At 38.1% G+C, this 20,844-nt stretch overlaps 1 protein-coding gene across 2 annotated transcripts; it reads left to right on the top strand.

Annotated features, from left to right (window-relative positions):
* The first annotated feature begins 9,269 nt into the window (after positions 1-9,269).
* Positions 9,270-18,956, top strand: LOC145551880 (troponin I, fast skeletal muscle-like). Of its 2 annotated transcripts, none has more exons than XM_081607586.1 (7): positions 9,270-9,363; positions 14,759-14,794; positions 15,018-15,054; positions 15,244-15,372; positions 15,557-15,646; positions 17,153-17,329; positions 17,583-18,956. In XM_081607586.1, exons 2-7 carry the CDS (start codon positions 14,784-14,786, stop codon positions 17,661-17,663), a joined length of 525 nt encoding a protein of 174 aa, XP_081463712.1. In that variant the 5' UTR covers positions 9,270-9,363; positions 14,759-14,783; the 3' UTR covers positions 17,664-18,956. The 2 variants fall into 2 exon arrangements, with proteins under 2 accessions (XP_081463712.1, XP_081463713.1); XM_081607587.1 differs by lacking the exon at positions 9,270-9,363 and adding an exon at positions 9,641-9,748.
* Positions 18,957-20,844: the final 1,888 nt, after the last annotated feature.

Raw genomic sequence — 20,844 nt, 5'->3', positions numbered from 1 at the left:
CGTGCAGCTGAACACAAAGTATAAAAAACATTTTTAAATTGGACCTCTTCATTGCGCATTTCTGTTAAACTTGATATTCAATAAAAAAAGTTTTCAAAAAATGAATAGATGAAGTTATCACAAGCATAACACGTGCATAACATCATCAAAAGATTCAGAGAATCTGGAACAATCGCTGTGCGTAAGGGTCAAGGTCATAAAACTACTGGATGCTCGTGATCTCTGGGCCCTTAAACATCACTGCACCTCAAACAGGAATGCCACTGTCAAGGAAATAACAGCATGGACTCAGGAATACTTCCAGAAAGAATTGTCAGTGAAGACAATCCACCGTGTCATCTGCCGCTGCCAGCTGAAACTCTACAGTGCAAAGAGGAAGCCATTTCTAAGCTCCACCAGTTCAGCCGTTTGCACTGGGCCAGGAGTCATTTAAAATGGAGTGAGGCAAAATGGACGACTGTTCTGTGGTCAGATGAGTCACGATTTGAAGTTCTTTATGGGACACTGGGACGCCATGTCATCCGGACCAGAGAGGACAAGGATAACCCAAGTTGTTATCAACGCTCCATTCAGAAGCCTGCATCACTGATGGTGTGGGGCTGCATGAGTGCTTGTGGCCGGGCAGCTTGCATGTCTGGAAAGGACCATTAATGCAGAGAACTATGTTCAGGTTCTAGAACAACATATGCTCCCATCTAGACGTCGTCTCTTTCAGGGAAGACCCTGCATTTTTCAACAAGATAATGCCAGACCACATTCTGCAGCAATCACAACATCATGGCTACGTAGGAGAAGGAACCGGATACTGAAATGGCCAGCCTGCAGTCCAGATCTTTCACCTATAGAGAACATTTGGCGCGTCATTAAGAGGAAGGTGCGACAAAGAAGGCCCAAGATGATTGAACAGTTAGAGGCCTGACATGAATGGGAGAGCATTCCTATTTCTAAACTTGAGAAACTGGTCTCCTCTGTCCCCAGACGTCTTTTGAGTGTTGTAAGAAGAAGGGGAGATGCCACACAGTGGGAAAAATGGCCTTGTCCCAACTTTTTTGGGATTTGTTGACATCATGAAATTTTGAAACAACATATTTTTCCCTTAAAATGATACATTCTCTTAGTTTAAACTTTTGATCTGTGATTTGTGTCATCCATCCATCCATCCATCCATCCATCCATCCATCCATCCATCCATCCATCCATCCATCCATCCATCCATCCATTTTCTTCTGTTTATCTGGGGTCGGGTCGCAGGGGCAACAGCTTCAGAAGGGAGGCCCAGACTTCCTTCTCCCCAGCCACTTCTTCCAGCTCCTGCGGGGGAACCCCAAGGCGTTCCCAGGTCAGCCAAGAGACATAGTCCCTCCAGCGTGTCCTGGGTCTTCCCCGGGGCCTCCTCCCGGTGGGACATGCCCGGAACACCTCACCAGAGAGGCGTCCAGGAGGCATCCTGACCAGATGCCCGAGCCACCTTAATGGGGTATATGCCACGGACTTCCGTTTTAGCACTTCTGCATTTTTATGCCACATAGAATGGTTCCGGTGCACAGGGAACAGTATGTTAACAGTGGCTCCTCAGTAGCTGCAGGATTATTAATAATGCTTATATAATTATTCAGACGTCCTGAAACGCTCCAACAACAACAAAGGATTTAAGCTGGATGTGTCAAACTTCACAATAACTTCGAAGGTAAGTTAATAAATCGTTTGTATTCATCATAATGCCTCATATGTCTGACGTAGCTAACGGGGACAAGTTTACAAAGGTGCTATGTAAACATTAAGTGTTTTGATTATCTGTGCATTGTGCAATCTACATATCTATGCTGTATAGATAGATAAAGATGTAAACATATGTAGATCTGTCTATATTGTGCCCAATCCATCAGTCGAAGCTGAAGTTAGCTTCCAATGTAGCATCTAATTCGGAAAATAGCTAAAGGGCGATTACACTTAATTTTTCACTATCTTGAGCTTTTTTAATGTGTTGTACTTTAAAAACGACACCTAGACATTTCAAACCCAACTAGATTATTCTGTACTAACAGCAGAATAAATAAAACATTTGTCAAACCTTCTAATTGATTTGTGAAATTTGTAAAATGTCAATAATAGATTCCAGAACGCATTGGATCTGAATTATTAATTTGGCATTATTTGTTATTTTAACTTGACGTTTTCTTTTTTTTTTTTTAAATCTTTATTATAGTTGGAGTTGGACAGGAGTTCAGTTTGATGGCTTCCTGGAGGGAGAGATTGGCTGAGCTAATGTTGCCAACAACGTTTATCCTGCTATTAACTTTTTTGGTTTTCTTTATATATAGAAAGTATTTCTATCAGTTGCTCTTTTTCCGTTTTGTATACAGTATTTGCTTATACAGCATTTTTTTTTTACCTTAATGCTTACCTGGTCAGTTAAGGTGGAAATGTACATCTTCTTGATTACTGACAAAATGTCAGAACCACATGGACTGAGCTGGTTACATCAGATCAATCTGAATCTTTATTTCTCATTAAAACGACTTCTTGTAATTTTAAGACATTGTTATAAAATTGCAACTTTATTCTGCTGTAATGATGACTGCATTCTTGCAATTAAAATTTCTTGTATCCTGACCGTAATGCTCCCTTATACAACTCACAGAACAGATGGTTGAAATAAAGGCACTTTTTGAAAATATTTTCTGTGATTTTATTATAGAAATTGAGGGCAGTAGGAATCAATTAAAATCAAATCTGGTATGAAAAAAAATCTTGTAAATCATATCATTCAGCCTTATTCAGTATATAGGACTAACTACATATTACTTAATATTTAAATTTCTTTGCTGGTATTACCTAAAAGTGTTGCATTTTAACATCTCACTTGAATTCCTGATCTACATGCAAATACTTGATATAATGTAAACACTGAGAAAAGGGGAAAAAAAGGTTTGTGAAATGTAGAGTATTACAAATGAAATTCAGTTTTATAGTAGGTACAAACAGGATATCAAAATGAACAGTGAATATATAATATACTTCCTAGCAGCTAATCAGACATCAGACTTGTTTTGCCTTTACTGGTGATGAAAACTCGTCACTCTGGAGGAGAGGAAGACCGGCTCAGCCCCGTCCAGGATGACTGCAGTGTCAGGGTAACCAACAAAGTCTGCAGGTAGATTTTTGCATATCTGGTGCTCCGGTTTCAAGAGTTTAACCAAGTACTGGAAATAAAAAAGTTAGTACACGTTGTGATGATCCGGCAGATCGTGGACTGATGGACGCTGATGGATGCTTGGATCCAGTGGAAAGGTAATCGGCACAGAGGCTCAATCAAGGCTCAGAAATGCATCACGAGGTGTTGCGATGCAAACCTGAAAAATTTAAAACAAAAAAACCTAATAAGTAGCCTATACATATTTAGCAGCACAACGTAATCAAAACTAATAAATCCTCAGGTCTTTTTGAGAGTTTTGCTTGAAAATAAATTGACAATATCTCAGGAAATTAAATGTTTAAGTGAAATAGTTCTGGCATCACAAAGAAACTGCAAAAAATTTTTCAGAGATGTAACAACACTGAAGTTACTGAGTGAACTGAAATATTTACTACTGAGAAAATGCATGTTAAAATCTGAATACTCTTGAAAGTGTGCAGCTGAAATTAATTTAAACTACTAGCAGGCAAAGCACAGTGTCCGCCTAATATCTGTACCAACAATAATACAAAAAATTATGCATATAAGAGGCATTAGTTTATAAAAGTTGAGGCAAACTTAAATTTACTATTTTAAAAACAAAAAGAAGCAGGAGAATGTAACTTCATAACCTCATTTTCTAAGCAGAATCTCAGAGGGAAAAAAGAGAAATTACGTCTGTGGAAAGCAAGAACAGATTAAAGCAGCCAAGTGGAAAAATTCACTCTAACGTGGATTATAATTATGAAACAGCAAAGGTAAATGTCATTTTCGGGATTCGGGAAATACGTGATTTGCACCATTTCTTCTGTGGGGTTTTTATGTGGATCGGTGCCACTTAAACGGCTGTAAAGCGAAGGTTTTGGACCTTAATCTGACTGACTACTTGTGTGGTTTGGATCGGGCTGAATCGCTGCTTCTGTTTTCAGTCTGTTCTTGTAGCAGTGGATTTCCTCTGACATTATTTTCCTCCAACAAATTATTCCACTGAACGAAGCTCATACAGCTCCCTTTTAACCTCCGTCTTCCCGTTTCTGACGCTGGATCTTCAATATCCTCTAGCTTTGAAATAGCAGGCAGCTACAAACCGTGTGTTAGCTGCAGTGGCTAAGTTTTGGCTACAGTCCGCTGTCGCCTTGATATCAGCAGGAAAATGAAAAAACTAAGCACTGGATGGTACCGGCTAATTACTGGACACAACGGCACACCACAAAACTCGATTGTTGTACCAGTAGCTCACAAATATTTTAAGTTTTGCGTCTTTCTCATGGTACAGATCTTGCAGCTTTCGCTGAAAACAATAGGAGCAAGCAGGACCCGGAACCAATCTATGTGGCATAAATTCAAACGGAAATACGTCACCACCTCTCGTGGCATATACCCATAGACATAATATAAGAGTAGATGCCTCATGGACCGCTCTCGCCTATTGTCGCTGACAAGATTTAGGGTGGCCATCTTGGAGCGGTACTCCACTCCGCAGTTTTTATGTTTAGCAGGCAAAATGAGTATCAGCGCATTTAATCAATCATAACACGCTTTTTTTGTTACTGGAAACATATTCAAACATCTATCAAAGCTACATTTATAAACAATTGCATTTTTTAAGTATGTTTTTAAAACATAGTTCAGCATATTTAAATATGCTTAGTGGCTATATAGAATAGGAATGGAATATTCTGATATTGGTGTATGATGAGCATATTACAAAGCACACAGCCGTTCATAATTTATTTAGTAATATCAATACATATTTATATAACTATACAAACACAAATAATGATTAATAATGACAAAATAAATAATGACTAATACTGAATAATATATATATATATATATATATATATAAAAAAAAATTCCCTTCTCACCCTCCGCGGGTGGTCTGTTTCATCCTCTGAGCTCGGGTCCTCTACCAGAGGCCTGGGAGCTTGAGGGTTCTGCGCAGTATCTTGGCTGTGCCTAGAACTGCACATTTCTGGACTGAGATGTCTGATGTTGTTCCTGGGATCTGTTTGAGCCACTGTTCCAGTTTGGGGGTGACTGCCCCGAGGGCCCCGATGACTACAGGCACCACTGTGGTCTTCACCTTCCAGGTCTTTTCCAGTTCCTCCCTGAGGCCCTGGTACTTCTCCAATTTCTCATGCTCCTTTTTCCTGATGTTGTAGTCACTTGGTATTGCTACATCCACCACAACGGCTTTCCTCTGTTCTTTATCCACCACCACAATGTCTGGTTGGTTCGCCATTACCATCTTGTCTGTCTGGATCTGGAAGTCCCACAGGATCTTAGCTCGGTCATTCTCCACTACTTTTGGGGGTGTTCCCCACTTTGATCTTGGGGCTTCCAGTCCATATTCTGCACAGATGTTCCTGTACACTATGCCCGCCACTTGGTTATGTCGTTCCATGTATGCTTTCCCTGCCAGCATCTTGCAGGGAATATATATATATAAATATATATATATATATATATATATATATATATATATATATATATATATATATATATATATATATATATATATACGTTTTCCAGCCGACGAGTTCTAGCTTCAGAGTGATTCCGCACCTGATATTGATATTGAGTCCAAAATCCGATCCGAGATTCATCCGTGCTGCAGTGAATCCATCTCTCTTTAGAGATATTTCCCACTTCTTCCTCATATCGTGTCTTTATAAAACCTTCAAAACAAAAACGGAAGATTTAGGATGTATCTTACTTTTGACAGAGTGAGAGAATTACACATAAATAATAGTCTTTACCACCTGTGTAAACTTTGCTGGTGAATGTTATAATACGTAATATACGTTTTATAACATTGTTTCATTTCTAATGTAGGCTCTTGTGTCAGATAATCTAAGTCAATGTTAGAGAATAATTAATTTTTTAGATTTCCGAAATCTCAGTTAGCCTTCATAGCGGGGCTGAACCCCGTATTACACCAAGCACTGTAGCTAATATTAGCTGGTATCTCGCCGGTGGACACAAATACAATAAAGTAATATTCCAGTCACAGAATATACACAATAATATGTCCGTCTTACTTGTGAAATGTTGTCTGTGGAGCCCTCACATCAGTCTATCCCTCAGTGCTGAGGCATCTTCTGCTGTTTTGTTTGAGCAAAGTAGGAGGGTATACCGCTCCAAGATGGCCGCCGTATTTCCTGCGCCGGAGCAGCCAATGCGGGGTCTATTCTTATATTATGTCTATACATATACCCCACTGGCTCCTCTCGACGTGGAGGAGCAACGGCTCTACTTTGAGTCGATTTGTTGATTTGTGTCCTATTGTGAATAAAATTTTGACATTGAATAAAATATTGACATTTGCCATCTCCACATCATTGCATTCAGTTTTTATTCACAATTTGTTTAGTGTCACAACTTTTTTGGAATCTGGTTTGTATATAGCTAGTGAGAGACAGAGAGAGAGATTATAGAAAAAATTGCATATAAATAAGATGATTGAGTTAAATCCGAAATGACGAGTGAGGCAGCTCTTGACTACATTTTCTGCTTATTTTTCAATATAAAAGTAAAAACGTCTTATTTTAAAAGGCTTTAATTTTGAAATTATACATCAGATCTAATTGCCATTTTCTGGTTCTGTTCTAGAGGTGTCCCTCTGTCACCCAGAAGTGGTAGCAGTCATTGGAAACAGAGAGTTTCTCAGCAATAAACATGGCAACTTAGAGAGAAAAGATACAAACTACTATTTTAATAGTGTTTTATTTTGAAATTACACATCAGATCTGGTTGCCACTTTCTGGTTCTGTTCTAGAGGTGTCCTTTTGTCACCCAGAAGTGGTAGCAGTCATTGGAAACAGAGAGTTTCTCAGCAATGGGCACGGCAAGCGGAGGAGCTGGAAGAAGTGGCTGGGGAGAGGGAAGTCTGGGCCTCCCTTCTGAAGCTGCTGCCCCATCGCCCCGACCCCGGATGCAGCGGAGGAAGATGGATGGATGGATGGATGGATGGATGGATGGATGGATGGATGACTGACTGACTGACTGACTGACTGACTGACTGACTGACTGACTGACTGACTGACTGACATCAATCAATCAATCAATCAATCAATCAATCAATCAATCAATCAATCAATCAATCAATCAATCAATCAATCAATCATGACAAAAGAGGATTCTGGGAAGCTTGAGTTCCAGTTCCTCTTTCTGCCCTTGAAGACTCAAAGAACTGCTGTCGTAACAATCTATTGTTACGCCCACCAAACGTGTATCTTGACTGCAGTAAAATCTGCAAAAATAGTCATTTAAAGATGAAAACGAATAACTAATGATTCCATTTTGTAATCAACAAACATATCAACTTTAGAGAACTTGATGTGTCAGTTTGTGACGTTGTTTATGTCTGGACTCTAACTGTTGATTCTTGCCTCTGTTTTTAGACATGCCTCCCTCTCTGAGCCGTTTCCATCAGCCGAGAATGTGTCAGCTGTTGATTTCTTAATGTGGTCGGTGGTGGGTGGGCTTGTTTGAGAGGCTTTTATATGATAGGGATTCTTGAATTCTTACTCCAAATCATGCGGGCAAATTATGCCTGAATTCTGCTTCCATCAGGTTTCCTCTTCCTGTGGAAGCATTATTTCCTGGGGACTCATGCTTTCCTGAAATGGTCTCACACTCAGAAGGATTTCCACAGTTATCTTTTTTGGTAAAAATTAAAATGTTTGTGGTAATTGATTTCTATAAACACAATGCGTAGTTATTAAAAAACATTTTTATGATTATTTTATCTTTCAGGGATTTAAAGCAAATCAAGATGTCAGAGTGAGTAACTCAGAGCTGTTGCACCTGCAGTAACCTCTGTTATGCTACTTGGTCAAACTACAAAATGTCAAACTGAATGGGATTTTTGATCTTCACAGCTGATATGTTTTTGTATTATCAGCCTGATAAAGAAGGCTGGTTCTGTTCTGGTTCTGTTTATGGTTCTGTTTTGGTTCTGTTCTGGCTCTGTTTATGGTTCTGTTCTGATTCTGTCTATGGTTCTGTTTATGGTTCTATTCTGGTTCTGTTCTGGTTCTGTTTTGGTTTTGTTCTGGTTCTGTTTATGGTTCTGTTCTGGTTTTGTTCCTATTTCTGTTCTGGTTCTATTCTGGGGACTACTTTGAAACTTCTGGGGATGACGATGCGAAGAAAGATTTTACATAAAATCAAGAACTACCCCAATGATGAGACTTCATCAAAAACAGACTTCCTTTAGTCAGCAGCCTCTTCAAATTGGTTGTAACACAGACTGCTACAGGAGAGCTTTCCTATCCACAGCCATCACTATCTACAATAACTCTATCATCAAATGAGTTACAACATTTAATTTCTATATGGGGTCGATAACGTATCTTTGAATTAAATTAAATTAAATTTTGTTTTCATGTTGCTTTCACATAGATTCTTGTGATAAGTAATTTGTTCTTCTTTGTACTTGTATTGTTATCAGTCATTTTTATCTCCCTCCTGTGTATTCCTGCTGCTTATTTAAACCTCACCTCTCCACCGTCTTCATTATCACTTAGATGTTTCCTATAATCATAGTGTCCATCCCATGCTCTCTTTTTTATCCCATTCCTTGTACACGCTAGTCTAGTGCTTAATGTTTCGTTGCTAATCAGCTCCACTGTGAGTAAATTCCTCTGTTAATTTGTTTTATACTTATGAAAACCTCACTTTGAATAGGACTTTGTCCGCACTTCAGTCTTTCTCCTTTCCACTGACTCTTTTGTTTTTATCGCCATTGCTTTAGAAATGCTCTGTGGAAACAACGTTTTCAGTTTTTCATTAAATCATCTCAACAAGGATGTAATAAGACGAGAACAAAGCAAAGGTTTAGACCTTTGCTTTTGCTTGAGATAAAATGAGTAACGAGCATGTCAGAATGTAGGCAAAAAAGGAACTAAATGAGCTGAAATGAAATGAGTTTTGATGCTACGAGTTAAAAAGGATAACAATCTTAAAGGGCGGGTTATTTATAATGCAGGCAGCCTAGGAAGGGGCAACTGACAGTGTACTGTATTTCATGACCTTGCCATCTCATTGGCTTGTCCAGTAATCCACCACCATATAGAGAAAGTGGAGGATTTAGAGGGCTTTCTGAGATTGCAATATAAACCTTCTTTACACTTTCTCAGCGTGGGACTCAGTCTGCGTCTGACTGCAGCAGCTCTGCCTCGGTAAAGGAAAAACTTTTCTCTATGCTCTTCATCTTGATGTTGCTTTGTTCTCTCTGTCAGCTTCCTGACAGCAGCTTTTCATTTCTTTATTACAGGCAGCAAATCTTTACAATGTAGAAACTTTGCAATTAACAGGTGAAGTTTTATGTGATATCACTTGTGAATGCCTTTGGTATAGTGTGAAATTTTGTGCCCGACTTGGAAGGGATTTTGCTTTTTGAGGTAAGATAGGGCGATCTTCTCTGTTGGCATTAAGTGCGTGTCCTGCTGGGCCGCCACAGTGATGTGTCGTCTGATGATGTGGAACACTGAAAGCCAACGCCACGGCGAGGCTCTGAGTTGAAAAATCAATCCAACAGTTTATCCTCCTGTCAACACCATGGAGGTTAGTATTTGGAGGAACACCTGGTTTGATACGGTGTTGACAGAAGTTGTGTCTCTTTAAACGAAGCCATGTCTACCAAACCCGGTCTGTTAAAAGGAAATTAAATGGTTGTGAATCCCTCAGTTTTTCTTCAAGAGTTAAGCTTTCCATTTTAGAAAACGCTTAGGACACAAATGCAGGACCATATACATATATGTATATATATATATATATATATATATATATATATATATATATATATATATATATATATATATATATATATATATATATATATATATTAGGTATTCCTGTGTGAAGATTTTCCTTAAATAAACTTGTAGGCAAGACATAGCCTCCTTTCTTCCTGTTACTACTTCAAGGAGGCCTGACATTTGCTCCTGTGCCAGTTATATGTTTCAGATGCCTGTGGTCATCACACTTCCTTTCTTTTCAGGGGAGCTGTTTTTTTTTTCTTCATACTTGATGAAAGCTTTGGGAACAGCTGTAGACCCAGGAATAGATGTTGCTCTGCTGCTCTGCTGCAGCTTCTAGGGATTACAATCAGCTCAGGCAGAAACTATGCAGCCTCAAGAGATCTGAAACTGTCTTAGTTTCTTCTTAACCCAGTGACATTATAAGTAAGGTTTTATATTTTGAATGAAATACAATGTCTTGATAAACTGTTTGACACAGAGTTGGGAAAAAGTATTACAATAAATAATAAATCCAGTATCACACAGTGTGAGAAAGACAATTGATCCAGCCACAGGACGGCCAGCAGTGTAAATGCACTTATAACACCAGGTTACAAAAAATATTTTTTGGAAGTTGTCTATGTTTTTTCAACAGAATTATTTTGCACCGCTGAATCCAAAAATGACATCCATTTTTTCTCAATCAGGCTTTTATTGTAATTTCATTTAGAGAAATCTGATCCTCTGACTAAATTGATGACATTTTTGTGACATTATCAGTTCATTTCCGTTAATATTTCTCATCCAAAAGAAGTTTTAGGGGAAAAAAAAGTTTTCTAACTTTTAACTGTATTAATTAAATGTAAAACAATTGGATTTTTGTAAATTGAATAATAAACACTAAGAAGGGTAAGTACATGTGAATTGAACATTACGGCTTGATTGTGTAAAATTCTCCGTCTCTTTTCTGTCGTGATGGAATCTCTCCTCATCACTCATTGATCAGATTCTCAGGAAACCGATCCAGACGTGAGAAGAAGTCAAGGATTTGATGTTCATGTTGCTCCATAGTTCAGAAAGTTGACCTGATTGAGCAAAACCAAAGTGATTTTTGGATGCAGGACATCAAAATGACCCTAAAACAGTTGAAAAAACCCAGACAATATTATTAACTTTTCTCTAACAAACCTGGATCAAATGAATGGCTGCAGAGCTCAGTTGCTGTTGGTGAGGAAAGCCAGTCTTTTTACTCAGGCGTATTGGAACAAGGATCCATCTAAAAGTTGCAGGGTGGCAGCTCTCAAAGACTAGACATGGATACAACTGATCTGACTTGTTTTCTGACCACAGCCTGTGCTGCTTCCTGCTCCCTGGTTGTGCTGATGACAGCTCTGCCTCTTTGCCTTCAACACAGAGACACACAGGACAAACAATCATGCACACACACACACACCTAGGGGCAACTTGGAGAGGCCAATTAACCTGACAGTCATGTTTTTGGACTGTGGGAGGAAACTGGCGTACCCGGAGAAAACCCACGCATGCACAGGGAGAACATGCAAACTCCATGCAGAAAGACCAGGGCCGGGAATCGAACCCAGAACCTTCTTGCTGCAAGGCAACAGCTCTACCAACTGCGCCACTGTGCAGCCCCCATGGTTAACTCAGACCATTGTAATGTTGCGTGTAAAAAAGTTTACCTGGCTGGCAGAGTTTCTGGCCTGAAGTCTTTATCACTTTCAGGTTCCATCATGTAGAATCCTGATCTCTGTACGGTCCTGTGGACGAAACAGTCCCTGGTAAACGGACACTGTCCTCTCTCTGTGTCACAATATACATTTTCTGAAGAGAAGAGCCTAGGAAACCATCTCTTTTGGGTAAACCTTTTCTTCCTGTTCGGCCATTACTTCCTGGTTGCCTATCTATCACTTGTCCTCCCATCTCTTCTGCAGGTTTGATCTGAAAATATGAAACACAAAATTGTTCCATTCATGCTTGAACATTCTGATGTCGCTAAAGACTGTTCAGTCTTTTCTAAGTTATGGTTTCCACTTTTGGTCCTAGGTGTGCTAATATTGTTTCATATGGCTGTTGAGAGGCTTTTATTAGAGTTGGAAACTGAAGGGAGTTAGAAGAGGAGGAGAGATGGCAGACAGCGAAAAGATGCAAAAGAATTTGCTCAAAAATCAGAGATCCACTGGGATTGCGATCAGATTGGAAGATTTTCCTTGGAAAGTATGAAAGGCTGATTTATATTTGTTACAAGTAGTGATTGGTCACGGAAGCACTCAACTGATGGGCAGTGTATCCATCACACTGATTAAACTCACGACCATGGATTTTCTTTCACAAAGTAAGTTTTTCATCAGTGGGAAGAGGTTTTTCAGTTAGTTTTAGTCGTTTGGCACAGTGTAGTGTGGATGCGAACTACAGTCCTAAAAATGTAACATGTTGCAATTTTGATCCCAATTGATCTGAGTCTACCGGACTATGAGATGTGAAAACACCCTTAGTGAGCTTGAGCTCGTCAACTGGAGGAGCATTCTCCTTCATGATATAATGGGACAGAACAGACTGGTCAACAATGGCAAGGCAGAAACAAAGAACACTGTGCCTGACTGTCACTATGGTGGTTTTGTGCCAGAGATAACAGAATACACACACCTTCTTGTTTTATTTCTTGTCTGTGCAAAGAATATTTTCCCAAAGTCTTGGTGATCATCAAGGTGTTTTTTTGGGAAATGTTAGGCAAGCTTTTGTGTTCTTTTTCGTCAGCTGTGCTTTCTCTTTGGATATCATGTGGATGCTATTTCTGCCCCCTTCTCTTATTGTCTGTTTCTTATTGTTGAATCATAAACACTGGCAGTAACTACAGCAGGTAAGGCCTTCAGTACTTTAGATGCTATTCAGAATCTGTTATTGCCTCCTGAGTGTTATGTAGATGAGCTTCTTGAGAACTCTGTGTTTGCTGGGTGTTGCTGTTAGGATTCTCTTCTGTTCCATCTGTTGTCTCTCAATGTGGACACTGGAGTCAAAAATCCCTTCAAGACTAACTGGCATTAACTTTGTTTCTCACCTGTTCTAGATTTTTTAATCAATCAATCAATCAATCAATCAATCAATCAATCAATCAATCAATCAATCAATCAATCAATCAATCAATCAATCAATCAATCAATCAATCAATCAATCAATCAATCAATCAATCAATCAAATTTTATTTGTATAGCACATTTCAGCAGCAAGGCATTTCAAAGTGCTTTACATAATTAAAATAAAAACAGTGTGACACTGAATAAACAGTGAGAAAGAGAAAAAGATTTAGAAAAAGATTTAAAAAAAGATAAAAACATTTTAGGACTTCAGTTAAACGTCGTTTAACTGGGGCTCTAACCCTCTGAGACTTTAGTCAAAAACACCGTTTGACAAGGACTCCAAACTCTAGCATTTGACGGCATTTTAGTTGAAAACATAGATGGTTTAAATCATCAATTTAAACCATCCATTGAACAATAAGAACTGTTCAATGGGTTCTTAAAGAACAGAAACTCTGATTTCTATCTGTGGGTTTTGTGTTTAATGCTTATTAGTTCTCTTTGTGGAAATAAGCTGTTAAAATATGACTGACTGGTTGCTGTGGTTATGTTTTATTTAGCTGTTTTTCCTTTAACCATCCCACAGTCATAAGAGACGGGGTGTATTGGACCCCACAACCCTGCGTGCGCTTTTACAAGTTTTTTGTGTGTGTTTGGTTTCATGAACTGACAGATTCCCAAACAGAACACACAGGAGCTTGATTTTTTGTCACAGAACCTGTCCCATACCTTACTGTTACGACAAAGCGAATGTTTTAACAAATATGTTAAACGTAGTTTTATGAAAGTTAAATACCGCAACTTTAACTGTCGTTACAATGCAGGTTGTCGTAAAGTTTCTAGTAAAGTTGCAGTATTGAGCAAAGAAAGATCAACAGCGCCACCTGGATCTATTATCCCCCAGGAAATTTAAATGAAAAACAAAATGGTTCATTCTGCTGGAAAAAGAGACACGATTCAAATAAGAGCAACAACATTTATTTAAGAATGGCAAAGCAAACACATAAAAAAGTAGAAAATGTATGATAATGTTATAAGAAATTAATGAACTAAATAATACCAAAAAATTTAAGGGGAATTTTGATTAAAGTTTTGAATTTCCAACAGTTAGGACCTTGGCCATGTTAAAATTAAAGGTGAGATAAAGTAAGACTATATTCTTAAAATAAAAACATTTTGCTTAAAAATAACAGGCAGTTCTGACAGCACAGAAATAACATGATTTAAACATGAAAGGCAGTTTGCCTTTCTGCTTTCAAATTTTGTTGTGACAAAAAACCGAGCCTCAATCTGTAAGATTAAAGCTGCTACAAAAAGCTGCTTTGTAATAATTTGAACAACAAAAACAAGAACAAACTATGTCATTATTAAGTCACAATCCTTTTGTTTAACTCAGGATACAACTTCAAGTGATGTCGTTGCACTTTAGATTCTGACCAGTAGATGGTGCAAGAGAAGTCAAAATGAAGCAGGAGTGAAATTTAAATGGAGCCAAAAGAAAAAACGCCTAAACTGGTAGCAGTCAGAAGGTTGAACAGAAGACGTGAAACAGATCAGTCTTCCTTTACCAACCTAAAGGTTAAAACTATGAATGAATGTGTTGTTTATTATCAAAGGAACAACATGAGCAAAGCATGTGAGACTAAGAAGTGGAGATTTCTGAAAAAGACAGAATGTTGTCATTGTAACACAGTCCTGAAATTGACCTAAATTCAGCTTTCTTTGATTTGTTTTAACAGATAGAGTTCAAATCCTACACCCAACATGGCCACTGAGTGAGTAAAATGTGATTTTTTTGTGCTTTGTATTTTGAGGCCAGCAGAACATGTAACATGTAGCTTCTGTTATGTTCAAAAAACATTTGTGTTGCTAAATTGTTGAAACATTTTAGGTAATTTTACAGAACATTTCTAAACATAATAAAAACTAAAAATCAAATCTAACTTTATAGCTACTTCTATTATTTGCCCAATAAAATGAATTTGTTTCTGTGTGCAGAAAAAGACTATCTGCTAGACGCAAGCACACTCTGAAGGTAAGCCCACATAATTCAGAATTATGTGTGTGTGTGTGTGTGTGTGTGTGTGCGTGTGACCATGAGCTACTTATATTTAAGCTGGTAAATATGAACACTTTAGCACAACATTCGATCCAAGAACACATATGTTTATACCTGTGCCTGAACTCAATCAGTGTATTTTCTGAAGAGTCTTTTTTTTTGCAGAGCTGCATGCTTGTGGTCGCAAACAATTTACTGGAGGCTGAATCTCAAGTGAAGGCCAAAGAGAGGGAGACGTTTCTGGCGGAGAAATGTCCTCCTTTGGATGTGCCGTACTCCAGGGAAGAACTAGTGGTGAGAAGAAAACCGTCAGAATATTGTCCTGGCATTATAACGACATACCTTCACAAAGACCTTCCTGACCTTTTCTTGGATATACTGTAGATATGTTTTTGTGACTTATTTGTGGGCCTTCATATTGCAAAATTCTGAACAAAAATCTATTACATCTTTTCAATTTTTGTTTTTGTTTTTTTAGGAACTTTGCAAGAAACTTCATCAGCAGATCAATATAAGTGAAGAGGAGAGATACTGCACAGAATTCAAACTGAACATGGTCCTCAATGAGGTGAGACGCCTCAGTCTGATGGTTCTGTCTGGAGGGAAACTGGTCGGGATTCCACATGTTGAACTCGCTCACAATAATCTGCTCACAGTGATCATATTCAAAAACCCCAAAACACAGAAATAAAATATCAAAGTCATGAACTTACCAACATTCATGTGCCTAAAATTACCAAAGGTATGAAGGGTGAACTTAACACGTTTACATTACATTGAATAATAAGTCAAATCTATGATTACTGAAAATGTTATTGAAAAATAGTTAGAATGAGTAATTGTGATTTATGAAATTAGTTTACCTGAATTTAGAACCCAAGGAAATCTAAGCAGAACCCTAACACTAAATTGATATCTAACCATGACGTAATTAAAACATTTTGAATTAGTTCAAACTTTTTTTTTTCAATAATAACTTGAATCATCTTGTTTTTCATAATTTCAGAGTTTTCATAACTCTCACCTGAACATTTTCATAAGTTCAGGTGAGATTGTTTATAAATTAGAAGAGATTGTTGCACATGAAAAAAAACTATTCTTTATAGGGATGCACAATATACTAAGACTTATTTGGCCAATAACCGATATCAATACTGATATTATTTTCCTATACCTACTTACTGAAACTTTATGGTTTTCTCTGCTGTGGAATTAAAATACTGCTTCATATTTGTCAGTTTAGCCTGCTAAGCAAATGCTAAGAAGGAGACTGAAAATAATGTAACACCTTCAACTTGCATTATGTTTAATGTCAAATTTATTCATGACATCTTCTCTCTCTAAGACAATGACAACAGTCAACCAGAGCAAATATGTAAATCTTCATAAAACAAACGAGTTAAAAGTGCATCAGTCATGCATTAATACTTAACAGTTTCTGATGATGATGTGCTGAGCTGCAGGCATCATTGTCTCTGGTTTGTCATATAAAAGCAACTCCACTCATGAATCATTTTGAATGGTCGATGTCTGATATTAAATTTTACAGCTAATATTGGCCAATACCGATACCATGCTGATAATATTGTGCCTCTCTAAGTCTTCCTTTAGTTCTGTGAATGCAACATAATTAAATAGCAGTAGATGAGTTGAGAACAGTAGCATTCTTGAAGTGTGGAAGCTAATAAAATGGAAGAAGACTTCAACGTGGTAGTGCTCAGCATGGGTTTTTCTATAAATGTTCAAGGTGTTTTTTGACCTGTTGTACTGGGAAGAGACTTTGGGTCATACGACTGAGAGAATGTTTCAGAGCAACCTTAGGAATGTCAGGAAGCCTCACTAGATCAGCGAGACCAAGCTGGACGATGGAGGTGTGAGGATCTGTGCTCTGGAAAGACATTTGAGTCCCGCATTTTTTTGTCTACACTTTATAAACTTTTAAAAAAATGTTTGCAAATGATTTCCAGCTCCACTCATAGCAGATCTCAGAAGGCAACATGACCATTTTCTCATCTTCAGAAGACCGAGTTCTGATTGGTGACTTTAATTCAAACCTTTTCTGACCGTTCTACAGGTCAGGGACCTAAACATCAAGATCGTGGATCTCAGAGGAAAGTTCAAAAGACCACGACTGAAGAAGGTGCGTATGTCTGCCGACGCCATGCTGAAGGCCCTGCTGGGCTCCAAACACACGGTCAACATGGACCTGAGGGCCAACCTGAAGCAGGTCAAGAAGGAGGTCAAAGAGGAGGTGAGCTGTTCAACATGGTCGAACTCCTCGAAACTAACTAAACTCTAAACTTCCACTTTATTTTTTCTTGGTTAGATCTGTCAAATGTTGCCCTTCTTTAGAAATCATTTTGATTTAGTTTTGGCCTCTATCTGACAGGATAGGATATAGAAATAATTAAAGATGTCGATGTTAACACCAGCTTCCTCACAGATGATTTGTAAGTTAGATTTTTCAACTGCAAAAACTAAGAATTTCTTTTGTGTGTTTTTAGGACAAGCAGCTGCGTGACGTGGGAGATTGGCGCAAGAACATTGAAGACAAGTCTGACAGGAAGAAGATGTTCGACAGTTAAATATTATATCTACCAAAACCTAACAGATCTAACAGAATGAGTTTTTTTTGTTTTTGAGGTGGTGTTTTGAGGTTATGAGCAGTCAATATCACTTATAGCAGAAAATGTTCTTATGGACTTATTAACTTTCTAAAAACAGCTACTGACTAATCAGAGCTTTGTTCAGGTATAAAACAAACATTCATTGTGTATGCCTTTGTTATAACCTGAACGCATCAACATGGAATGAGAAGATGAACTTGTCTTGCTACTTTTCTGGTTCTGATCACTTCAGCAGGTTGTGATAAAGCTGAAGCAGCTTTAATTTGAAATGATAAGACTGAGTCATGGTGCAAGTGTGACGGAGGATGAGGATGGCACAACAGAGCTTTGCTTATATTTGAAGGATTGATGGTTTTTGAAGCGTCAAAACGGAGAGTCCATTTCCACCATTTTAAAGGTGTGATTCCAGGCAGACATGTCACACTCAATCACTTAATTATTTTATGAAACACGTTTTGTTTGAACATTTTGAAGATATTCTGTGAATTATCTGCTGCAGTGAGTAAAGCATTAACAACTCATAAACCCTCAGCAGAACTCCACTAAAAATCTCCAAACTGTCCGTTTTATCACAGTTTTTAGGGCTAAATCTAAGGTGAAAACATCGTCTGCACAAGTAGGAAATGATTCAGTTCTTGACTTTACAGGTTTAAATTGTTTCAAAATGCTTTCCAACAAAAAAGCCAATCTAGGCATCTAGAATCTACAAATACTCCTGAAGCCGATCAGAAGTACAGCCTCTAGCTGGCCATCATTGATAAAGTTTTAATAAGTTTAAAAACTGTATCCATGTAATGTTTTACAAGAAAATAAAACTTGTCATCTTTCTTAAAAGAAAATTAACAATGAGATTAGAACTGAGTGTACAGACCTTCATATTATATTTTATTCAAAATTACTGCATGGAAGAACTTGAGCATGAATGTCACTTTTCACAGTAAATTCCCTTATGAACTTATGAAAAGACAAGAATTACTAATATTAAAGCCAAATTTCTCCCCATTTTTGTCTGACGATATGGCTTTTTCTTTTCTTTGCTTTTATACTTGACTTGAGATATAATTTTCTTTCCTATTATAGAAGGGACAGAAATCCATCCAAGCTTTCTTTGGAGTCCTTATTTGAAAAGCTTTAATACAGAAGTTTAATGTAAAAATGAACTAAACATAAAAATGTTCATTCTGTTTCATGTAGCATGTTATGTCATCTTGTCTAAGAAAATCTCAAATTAAATGCAGAAGCCTCAACTAATTCGTTGTTGGACCTAAAGTGTTTTCTTCTTTAAAGGGATTTTTTGTTTTACGTGGGGAGTCATGAGCTGAAATAAGTTGCTGTTATGAGACTTTGAAGTAATTGAAATTCTGGAGCTGTTTTCCTAACATTTTAGTTTTATTGATTTCATTTCAATATTTCGTAAAACACAATATTTTCATGAAATGTGTTTAACAAGCATTCATAAATATTTTTTTTACTGACTCTAATCATGAGTACTGAAATTTGATATTAGTTTATAAAAAAAACAAAACAAAAAAATCATAGAGAAGGAAAACACACCAGAGGTTTTAATCAGATTTGTTGCTGATAGTCATAATGGAAAAAGTAAAAAAGTGTTGCTCATGTACAGGATTTCTTCACAGGGTTCGACTGAAATCTTTTACTTTTGAAGCTGTATCATGTAGTTTTATGCAATAAATCCCAAAAATCTTAACTGTTGGCAGAAAAGGAAACTAATTGCTAAAAAAAAAAATGAATTAGACCTAAATTCCTGAATCACTGTACTCAGATTTTTTTGTATCCCTGTACTAATGGGACCACATTGATTTGCAACTGTTGGATATCAACTGAGGCCTGTTATCCCTGCATCTCTAATATCACTTTTTACTGATGCACCAAAGATAATCTAAATATTGCAAAATTTAAATAATCTAAATCAGGATCAGAAGATTTTCAACATTGAACATTAAAACTATTTAATTATGAAAATTTGCAGTCTGAGCATTTTGATGACACACATGATATCATGTTCAAAGCATAAGTGATGCATGAACAAAGGTGACACTGACACAAAGTTTGCTGTGGATACAGATGGAGGATAAATATAGTCATAGACGTCAGACAGGCCTCCATTCCAACACTTGATAGCCTAAACAGGGTCTTATGTTTTTTGTTACCCACTTGGTGAGGTGATACGTTATATTTGATATTGAAAAACTGAACTGAAGCCGAACACTTTTGTAAGAAAGTTTGGTTCCTGGGAATCGAAAGAGATTCCCAGGAGCAGACATAGTTTTAGTGAGGATGGTAAAGAAGGGAGGGAGACTGGAGTTCCTCCAGAGGACAGGGATGGGAGAGGGGTGGGGGTCTGATTCTGGAACCAGTCCAAAAACAGCGGAGTCATCTCTGAACTTCAGGAGCTTCATAGAGAGGCCCACTGAGGAGCAGACATTTATGTAATGAGAGAAGATGTGTGGGGAGGGAACACACCCCTGGGGGACGCCGGTGCCGATCTGTGACAGAAGGTGGATCCCCGCTGCCGGTCAGTCAAGAAACTGGTGATCCACCGACGGGTGGATGTCTGAGTTGATGGTGTTCAGCTCAGACATTCCCTGGCTGGTCAATATGGCGTAAGATGAAGTGTAGTCCCAGGTTGACTGAGTCGTCTGCCGACCTGTTTGGTTTGTGAGCAAACACCGTGCCATTGATGGCAGGGTGCCCAGCAGGGGGGCTCTGATGTCCTTCAGAGGCCTCCCCACCAGTTGCTAAGAGGATTTAATGAACACAGTCCTCAGGACGACTGAATCCTGTGATGGCATGTTTATTGGGGAAGTGGTTTTGTGCAGCAATGAACCTAGTCAGTGTACTATTAAATAGGAAAGAACAACCAACAATCTTTTTGTCTCTGTATTGTTCTATGAGTACCAACCTGGTGAGGTGTGCTATTACAGCACAACATATTAATGAAGGAGGAGATTTGTGCAGTGGTGTTCTGAAACAGCATATAGAGCTGGTGTCTCCAACTCCAGCTTTTAGCTGCATTCCCGCTCCAACACAGCTGAGGCGATGCATTCACAGCAACTCCATGTTTGGCAAAGGCCTGGTAACAAACCATTCTTCTGATTGATTCAGCTGTTTGAGCAAC

Source organism: Poecilia reticulata, chromosome 6 (assembly GCF_904066995.2).
Source record: "Poecilia reticulata chromosome 6, P_reticulata-male-v2, whole genome shotgun sequence".
Taxonomy (NCBI): Eukaryota; Metazoa; Chordata; class Actinopteri; order Cyprinodontiformes; family Poeciliidae; genus Poecilia; species Poecilia reticulata.
Note: the sequence above shows the minus strand (reverse complement) of the source record. Positions and strands in the feature narration are given on the sequence as shown.

What these genes read in the sequence shown, in the direction of transcription:
- LOC145551880 (XM_081607586.1), top strand. An exon ending in TGAACATGGTCCTCAATGAG is followed by an intron (nt 15,647 to 17,152) that starts GTGAGACGCCTC and finishes ACCGTTCTACAG; the next exon opens with GTCAGGGACCTAAACATCAA. An exon ending in AGAAGGAGGTCAAAGAGGAG is followed by an intron (nt 17,330 to 17,582) that starts GTGAGCTGTTCA and finishes GTGTGTTTTTAG; the next exon opens with GACAAGCAGCTGCGTGACGT.